The 9466-nt window shown below is 38.4% G+C and overlaps 1 protein-coding gene across 12 annotated transcripts in view; it reads right to left on the bottom strand.

Annotated features, from left to right (window-relative positions):
- HNRNPA3 (heterogeneous nuclear ribonucleoprotein A3) overlaps positions 1 to 9466 on the bottom strand; it is a 22454-nt gene that overhangs the window by 7220 nt on the left and 5768 nt on the right. For 5 of the 12 annotated variants that reach the window (XM_035896203.1, XM_035896196.1, XM_035896201.1 and 2 more), the window contains 10 exons: positions 6979 to 7101; positions 6741 to 6887; positions 6448 to 6658; positions 6123 to 6212; positions 5954 to 6061; positions 5754 to 5834; positions 4530 to 4676; positions 3138 to 3263; positions 2967 to 3038; positions 998 to 2880 (listed from right to left, as the gene is read on the bottom strand). In XM_035896203.1, coding sequence (XP_035752096.1) covers positions 2986 to 3038; positions 3138 to 3263; positions 4530 to 4676; positions 5754 to 5834; positions 5954 to 6061; positions 6123 to 6212; positions 6448 to 6658; positions 6741 to 6887; positions 6979 to 7101 — 1086 coding nt within the window. In that variant the 3' untranslated portion in view covers positions 998 to 2880; positions 2967 to 2985. Of the gene's footprint in view, positions 1 to 997; positions 2881 to 2966; positions 3039 to 3137; positions 3264 to 4529; positions 4677 to 5753; positions 5835 to 5953; positions 6062 to 6122; positions 6213 to 6447; positions 6659 to 6740; positions 6888 to 6978; positions 7102 to 9466 lie in introns of those variants that run through there. The other 7 variants (XR_004842269.1, XR_004842270.1, XR_004842271.1 and 4 more) reach the window with 3 other exon arrangements.

Raw genomic sequence — 9466 nt, 5'->3', positions numbered from 1 at the left:
CAAATTAATATAAACAACAACAGAAGCGTTCACTAAATCACCAATTCTTGCTTTAGCTTTAGAGATATTTTAAAATAACTCCACAGGAAAGAATAAGCAGACTTTGAAATCCAGTTTGGAGGCTACCATCTTGACACCGGTTCCTTGTTTTGGTGTTTACTGCAGTCTAAATACACTCCAATAACAGTGTTTAAATAACATTGTTTAATTTTTTTTTTTTTTTCAAACAACACACTCATTTTTCTACTACTTCTTAAAATTATAAAATTCATTATTAATATGACTGATTATGCCTTGAGCCATCGCATACATCTTTGCAGATTCATTCCTACACTGGAATCGCATTTACCTTATACTGCACATTGACCCAGAAGTGAGGGAGGTGTGAAAAATTCCAATACCACATTGCCAAGTGTCTGAGTATTTCTTCTATTGACTGTTCCACATCACAAACAACAGCTAAGCTACCCCACCCACCTACAAAGCGGTCACTTACATCCATCTCTTAAAAGGTTGCATACAGATCTTGTTCATAAAGTTTATTACGACACTATTTTTCAAAGTTAACATTGTTGTCACAGTACAGCTACAAGAGGCCCTGTTAAAAAGAACACTGTCAATACATTCTAAAAGAATTTAGAAACACCAGATCAATTGTCAGAAGGGACACCAACCCCCTCCTCCAGTTGCCCCTGCAGTCAGATGCAGGCCCCAGGTACAACTCTACACGTCTTCTACAGGCGTAGTAACGTACAAAGCGAGTCGGTAGTTAGGTGGCTCACTCCCTAGTGAGATGATATGCACAACAACAGAAGCGTTCACTAAATCACCAATTCTTGCTTTAGCTTTAGAGATATTTTAAAATAACTCCACAGGAAAGAATAAGCAGACTTTGAAATCCAGTTTGGAGGCTACCATCTTGACACCGGTTCCTTGTTTTGGTGTTTACTGCAGTCTAAATACACTCCAATAACAGTGTTTAAATAACATTGTTTAATTTTTTTTTTTTTTTCAAACAACACACTCATTTTTCTACTACTTCTTAAAATTATAAAATTCATTATTAATATGACTGATTATGCCTTGAGCCATCGCATACATCTTTGCAGATTCATTCCTACACTGGAATCGCATTTACCTTATACTGCACATTGACCCAGAAGTGAGGGAGGTGTGAAAAATTCCAATACCACATTGCCAAGTGTCTGAGTATTTCTTCTATTGACTGGGTCCCTACTCCTCTGAGTCTGAATTGACAGAAAGCACTGTCCTGGCAACAGTCGAGAGAGAATTCACGTCAGCTGAGGAAAGGACAGACTGCAGTGCCTTCGTTTGGGGGGCAGAAGCGAGAATCAAGTACGATTTCTAGCCGTATGTGCTGGTAAGATTGGCTACTCCAGTGCATCAGACCCCATCGCAACACGCTACCATGCTGCCTCTGGAAACTCACGGCTGCACCGTTCTACATTGCGGGAAGTGCTTCTAGTCAGCAGAACACAGCTACACCGTGTCTGGGTTTATCTTCGAGCTCTTAGCTGAGTGTAGACGTTCGCAAGGGGAAAAGCTTGGAAATCTATGCTACTCGGAGCCCACCGTGAAGGGGCTTTTGGAACGCGTTACCTGGGACTGTCAGTGATTACACCTGTGCTACCCTTGGCTCCCAGTCAGAAGAGTGTGTCCAGAAAATTGCCTAGGGTGCATGCAAGAAAGTATATAGCCATTAAGTTATCGAGGAACATACCTATTGCTCTCACTATGACGCCTCATTCAATTGAAACAGCGCAGTCTGGTGCGAGGGAGAGGGAAATGGGGACGAAGGAAGGGGATGAAAATTCCAAGCCACCCTCCCCAAAGTATAGTTTTATTGAAACAGAATCATTGTATATCCCAAGGAAACAGGCACTTGATTCCCCCCACTTTTAACTTCTCGGGAATTACAGTAAATATAAAGGTAAAAAGCAAGTTTCTTTTTGTCTTCACCCAAGACTTAAGCGACTGCAGTTATCCCTCATACATCTCAAATGAGACGGGAGACAGCTTTAATGTGTCTGAAGTTGGTCTTGTTAAAATATTTATCATGCCTTATTTTCTTGAAGCGCTAGTACTAATACAGAACTACAAATTAAAAAAATATGCACAAACCAAAAAGTAATTTGTAATTTTCATTAAGGTAAAGCTTAGTTCTATAATTCACAAACACTAATTTGAGTAACTCAATCCTAGTTATACATCTAAACAAACTATAATGCAACATACAGATGTTTTCCCTCTGTATGCCTATGTAACTCATGTCAATGACAGTTACATATATACACTGAGACTAGACCCCTTAAGACTGCAAATCAATAGGTGTTTCTATTGTTAACTTTAAATTAATACAAAATAGTAATTGAGAAATGCATTAATCCTCTCTATTAACTAACAAGGAAACACCCTAAACTACATTTTATTTCTGTTATAGAATTCTCTGTACTAAATGTGGAAAAACTGAACTACACAAATATTGAAAAGTTAAAAATTCCTTAATTTGTTTATTCCTGGTACCACTACCACAATTTACAGGGCAATATACCTGATGTAATGGGAAAATAAAAAGAAAAAAGAAAGACAAAGCTACAACAGATAAAGACCTCAGGAATGTACATCTAATCGACACTACATTGCATTAATCAATAGCTGCACTTTTTGCAAACTGTGGCTATGACAGTCCTGAACAAGAAGGGTTTCCTGTTTAAGCTGCGGTAACTTTTCTGACTATGGATCATCGTTCCTTCTGTGGCAGATTTTACAGTTCCTCTAATGCATTTGGGACGACTGTCTCAAAGTAACCTGCAGCTTTCCTGACAACTCCTCGCTCTCTCTCCTGCTAAGAACTGTAGCCTGTTGAATACAGGATAAGAAAATTATTACTCTCAGTGAACAGTTGTACATTATTAATCATCATTATAAATATGCATTACACCTACCCTTTTTCTGGTAGCATTTTTAGAATCTTCTACCACCATAGCCCCCACTTCCACTTCCAGATCCATAACCACCTACAAAAAATAGGGTGTATATTGCAATGTAAGAATAACCAGAAATTAAAAAAAAAAAAAAATAAAAATCAAAAAAAATCTGTACAAAGTCGTATTTACCACCATAGGGACTGCCTGAACTTCTGCCACCAAAGCTGCCACCACCTTTCATGGGACCATAGTTAGACTGCTGTTGTCCACTGTAATTGCCAAAATCATTATAGTTTCCACTTCCACCATAATTACCTGAAACAAATGCAGATTTATAAAGCCACTTCTGTTTAACGCTTCAGACGTGAAGCTTGCCTGATTACGACATCCATTGTAAATGTAAATTTTAATTGTTTAAAACAATTTAAAATAGAATTGCAAGCACTTTGCACGTCAACTCTACTCACAATGCACAAACAACAGAAGACCCTTAGCATTTTGAAGATTAGAAACTGGTGTTTCATTGAAGATGAAAAGCATTACGCTACATTAGAAAATGCATACAGGTTTGAGTAGGCAATTTGAAGTTAACACGTTAGGCCAAATTTAAGGCCTCCAAACTCAGAAAAGCACAAGTTTCACCGCCATTCTTCCACTGCCCAACGCTCTTGCATGTATGACAATGCGAACTACATACAGCTTACTCGCGCTAAGAAGTGACAGAACAGTAGCAGGCATGCTGCATATACACGGCAGAGGGTATGATAAAGTATGCAGCAGATTTTGCAGCTTAGCTCCCTAAACTTGCACTAGTCCTCACAAGTGCTTACTGCTCCTTCTCCAACAGTTCTAGTAAAGGACCTAAGCTGTTTTTGTATTTGTGGGATACCCCTAACCAGAAGCATCCTATCATTAAAGGCCTCCATAGAAGTTACCCCAGATTTAAAATTACAGTTCAGAAGTCCCTGCAGGGAAATGAATACTGACAATGTAGAACACAGCTAAACTGATCACACAACAGCACACAGATAGATGTGTTTTGGTTAGATATTAACATTGATTTTAAATATACTCATCAAGGGTTTACACGTTAAGGTTGTAATGCGATTTCCAGTTAGTCTAATTAGAATGTGCAATTGGCAAAAGAACTGCTTTTATAAAAATAACCGGAGTAGCTCATTTCCCAGACAAACAAAAAAAAAAAACCTTACAGAAGCTTAGATGTACACTCCTCACCAAGGAGGATGTGATCTACGTGATGTGAACCGGTATCTGACAGCAACAATGTGCTTCAAATGGTCAGAAGTTTAAAAATTCTCCTACTCTGCCTCCACACACAGATTTATAGATGCTGCTTTTTGAAAAATAAGTTCCAGGCAAAACGGTGTTGTATTGTGGATCAAAGCTGATCAAGAGGGAAAAGAACCTTCCTTATGTAACACAGCATTCTGCATTAAGATCTAATGGTACAACTCATTTTATGCAGTATCATACTTCAGTCATTGTACAACTCAGACCTGCCTAAAAAAAAAAAAAAAAAAAAAAAAAAAAAAAGATGTCTAATTAAAGCTGGCATCTTACCACCACCAAAATTTCCTCCTTCATTGTAGCCATCGTATCCTCCTCCTCCACCTCCATATCCACCACCTGGGTTTCCATATCCTGGTCCTCCACCACCACCATAACCTCCTCTGCTGCCATAGCCAGGACCACCTCCATAGTTGCCACCTTTGAATAGAAGAGTCAAACTGAACACACCAGAACTAAATATTGGCAAGAAAAGTTCCATTTAACAAAAAAACCACCCAACCATAACAAACAATAAAAATGTGCTACTATGTTTTCCCTGTATTATAGTCATTGCAGCTGCATAATTTATTGAACTATTTAGTCCAAACAAAAACAACAGTGGTGTATACCTTTGCAGCATGGCACCTAGAAGTTCATTCTGGCTCACAAAAATACAGACATGCTGCTACCACCATCACCACCCATTACATGCATTAACTGCCTCTTTACACAAACAGTGCTGTCACTACTGTGTGTCGTCCTCTTTATTCCTCTGAACTGAAATGACTCCGCAGGCAAAGCCCTCAAAAAAATTCTGGTTTACAGTTTTTATCTGGATGTACAGCTTTATTTACACCTGCATCAAAGCTACCAGGCATTATTTTTTTTCTAACCACATAAAGAATATCTAAAAGACTTAGTATTCCAGATGCTGATCTGGTCTCCGACACTTTGATGGAGTAGTTCCAAGTTGGGAAATAGTTCCAAAGAACTCGGCATCACTACATATATCTGCTTATAGAATCAGGACAAGTAACTACATCCTATTTTCCTCATTTCCTCCCCTCCCCCCAGAAATGCTACTTCCACAGCCATTTGATAATTTCCACAGTTCTCTTCAGATGCATTTTGGATACTCATCCAAACTTCATTGTGGAAGGTACTCCTGAGCCATGAAAAGTCTTACAGATGATTGAAAAGATTTCTGGTATGTTAGTCAGTCACTGCTTTATTCAGTTTTAGTTATCAACTGACAACACAATCTTAATTTAGTTCTCAATAATTATAAACAGCTGCTGCATGACCTTAGGGTATTTAAAGGGTAAATATAGGAGCTTTTTTTTTTTCACCCATCAGTTTGTGGGGAAAACAAAAAACGTTTAACTCTTCACAGCTCTACAATGTCAAAAACATTATCACCAAAGTAGACTTGGTTTCCAAGGTGAAGGCAAACCCTATAGCTGGTTATAACCCTGCGGGGGGCGGGGAACGGGGGAAAGCGAACAATACACTTACCATCACCAAATCCATTGTATCCGTCACCACCCCCAAAGCTTCCTCTGCTCCCACCACCGCCACCACCACCCCCATAGCCTCCTGGAACATAAAAAAGATGAGAATGTTTTCCTGAACACATGTGTGAAGTGTTTAAGCCAACTGACACAGAAAACAAAAAAATAAAAATCATATTCTATATAAACATTCCAGTCAATTACCTCTTCCACCAAAGTTTCCTCCTCGGCCAAAGTTCCCTCCACCGCCTCCGAAGTTTCCGCGACCCATGAAGTTGCCTGAGCCACCCCCACGACCTACAAAATATTTTACTTTAATTACATTAATTGAAAACCAGTTACATAAAATAACCATGCACAACTCCAAACTCACCTCTCTGAGAGCTAGCAGTCTGCATCTCTTGTTTTGAGAGTGCTTTTTTCACTTCACAGTTATGTCCATTTATAGTATGGTATTTCTGAACTAGAGAAAATTGTGAAATAGGAAAGAGTTAGAAAATCAAATCACTGAAAGCAACATGCTGTAAAACTCTCACAGAAAACTACTGTAAGGCATGACCACACTATTAAATCTACCCCTTCTCTTACAATAGTCAAGCAGTTCATTTACTAACATCTCACATTCCACACTCCGCTGTTCTGAAATCTAATGTTACTCTTTTATCCCGTAAATAATTTCTCACTAAACAGTTACATACCAACAATTTTATCAACTGTATCATGATCATCAAAAGTTACAAAAGCGAAGCCTCTTTTCTTTCCACTTTGCCTGTCTTCCATGACTTCTATGGTTTCAATCTTGCCATATTTTTCGAAGTACTCCCTTAAGTTATATTCTTCTGTATCTTCTTTAATTCCACCAACAAATATTTTCTTTACTGTGAGATGTGCCCCAGGCTTTACAGAATCCTGTAAGACCAAAAATGACACTCAGTGTTTTAAATTATTAAGTGAAGATTAGGAAATAAGGTTAACTGAAACACTAACTTACCTCCCTCGAAACCGCTCTCTTTGGTTCAACCACGCGCCCATCAACCTTATGCGGTCTAGCACTCATGGCAGCATCCACCTCCTCCACACAAGAGTAAGTCACAAAGCCGAAGCCTCTGGAACGTTTTGTTTGTGGGTCTCTCATCACCTGCAAAAACATAGGGGGTAGTCTGCATTTCTGCACTAAGATTAAGTACCTGTATCCTTTCAAAAGCACAAAATAGTATTTGACACTTTACCACACAGTCCGTGAGCGTGCCCCATTTTTCAAAGTGCTCTCTCAAGCTATCATCTGTTGTTTCAAAGCTCAGGCCTCCAATGAACAGCTTTCTCAACTGCTCCGGCTCCTTTGGCTCATGGCCCTACAAAATAAAGAATCAAAAACGTATTTTGAATACAAACCACAGAGTTAAAATTTCACAGAATTACTAAAAATTATCTGTGCACATTATAACTACAAATAGGTGGAATTCATTTACATAAAAACAGTAACTTCTAATGGGTTTAGACACCAGCATAGTAAAACACTTAATGAGGTGTGATTTTAATTAAAACTAACTAACTAACAATTTAAGAGTGCTCAAATGCAAACAACAGTAAAGAGATTTCAATACACTAAATAATTTGGTTGCTCCCCACCCCCCCCGAAGCGCATTTATTTTATGCCTAGCTTATGTTCGAGTTGCATATTGCTCTGTACGGATTAGCAATGAAGCACTGCTAGATAAAGGGAAGTTTTAACACTTTATGAAACATAATCATGAACTACAAAAAAGTTAAGAACACTGTGTACAACAAAAGAAGGTTATTGTCCAAACTGAGTGTCTAGCCTTTTGGAATATCCACTTTAAAAGGTTATTTTTAAGCAATTAGAAGAACTTTATTAATTCTTATTTCCTTAAATTTGTAAATTTTGCACTCAGATAATTTTGTAAATTGAGTGCATGCAAGCAAGTAGAAGTACTTAGGTGGTTTTCAGTGTTGGGGGGAAATACCTCCTAAATGTGAATCAATATGGACTCACGTCTTGCAGATAAAAAAATATCTTGAATAATGACTAATCAATGACCAGTAGTGGGTATAACTACTGGAGTAAGACTGGTACCTTAACAAGCACTGTAAAATAAACTTAAGTTTAATTGAAGCTCTTGACAATATCACCTATATATGACCAGCCACATTTTAAAATGTGCTAATCTTCAGAGCCCAGTTTTAAGGCACGAATAAAGTGGGCTTACAAGTGCATTAGGGTTTCTGCCCTCTTCCTGTGCCGCATAGTTTTTCTGTAGCTAGGCAGGGTATATCCCCACACATTTGACAGGAGTTTATGAAAAATTATTTCACAACTTTTTCCAAGACAGAAAAGTCTTACAAAAAGCAACCAGATTAAAATCTTATTTAGCAAGCTGGTTCTTTTGTGCACGTAAAACACTCCACAGCAAGGTCCTGGCTAGCTATGCTGCATATGACTTCAATTCTGCAGCATGAATGCGTAACAGGCTTCACTGTTCCTGCTGCAGTGGGTTAACCTAGACTAGATGCAGCATTAGCCTGAGAGCTGAAATACATAAAACCAGCCAGACTTCTGCATGTAGGTGTCTTGCGTCAAACCTGAAGGTGAAGTGCGTTAACCTCTGCCACAGCTTAAATAAAGGGAGCGGGGGGGCTAGGGTTGTCATAAAAGCATACATCCCTTTCAGTGCAACACAACCACCGTAAAGAGCAATGAAAATTGTGAAGCAATACACGGCAAAAAAGAATTTCTGAATTATATACTGCTTTAGGAAGCCATTTGTTTATAACGTTCAGGTTGTACTACAGGAAACAATCCCTAAGATTATGAAAAGCTGGCTGGGAAGTAGATCCCTGCTCTTACACCTGCCAAGCTTAGCAGTAAGAGCCTCAGCATTCTTGGTAACAACTTCCTATTTAAGGCACTAACTTTGTTCCTAAGGGAACATTATATAAATGACTGACAGTCAATGGTCTTGTGACTACGAAGTGAAGCTTCTTTTCTGTGGTCTTGCGAGTGGTTTGGCCTACAGGACTATAATAAAAAAAAAAATCCCCCTTCTAGCTATACATAAACTTAAAACCTTACAGGGTAACACACCTACCGTATACAGAGACTGCTTTAGGTTAAGTGAGATACTGTTTTCTGTTGCTAATTGCCTTTTTTTTTTTTAATCTACTGACACTACTTAATTTTTAGCTAGGTTACGTTAAAGCTGGGAACATTAAATGTTTCAAACTCACCTATTCATATTAAAGGAAATTTATTATGTGAAACTGTAGAGTTTAGACAAAAACCAATATAAGCAAAAAATGGAGAGACTTTTTAGTTCTATGACACCCCTCAAGACTACAGCGTTTTCAGTTAGCAACTCAAGCTGCTTTTACCTTAAAAGAATGACCACAAAACTCTCCAGGTCACTCCTGAAAGGAAAAGTGAAGTCCTTTTCTGCTTATTTTTATTATGTGCACATAAACTGCTGTTCTCATATGGGAGGAAAAAACACTTGCAGTTACAACTTCTCTCTTCTATCAGAGAGAAATTATCCTCATACTTATGCTATAGGAACACTCCACAGAAATAAAAGGCAACATTTTCTTAGGGAATTAGTTGTTTCTTTCAGGCATTTAATTCTCACTGGGGATAAGCATCTCTAGGGTTTTCAGAGTGCTGTTCTCTATCACACAAGATGTTGTTTCCCAGTTCTCCTGCTG

Source organism: Egretta garzetta, unplaced genomic scaffold, assembly GCF_000687185.1.
Source record: "Egretta garzetta isolate BGI_Z169 unplaced genomic scaffold, ASM68718v1 scaffold16, whole genome shotgun sequence".
NCBI lineage: Eukaryota > Metazoa > Chordata > Aves > Pelecaniformes > Ardeidae > Egretta > Egretta garzetta.
Note: the sequence above shows the minus strand (reverse complement) of the source record. Positions and strands in the feature narration are given on the sequence as shown.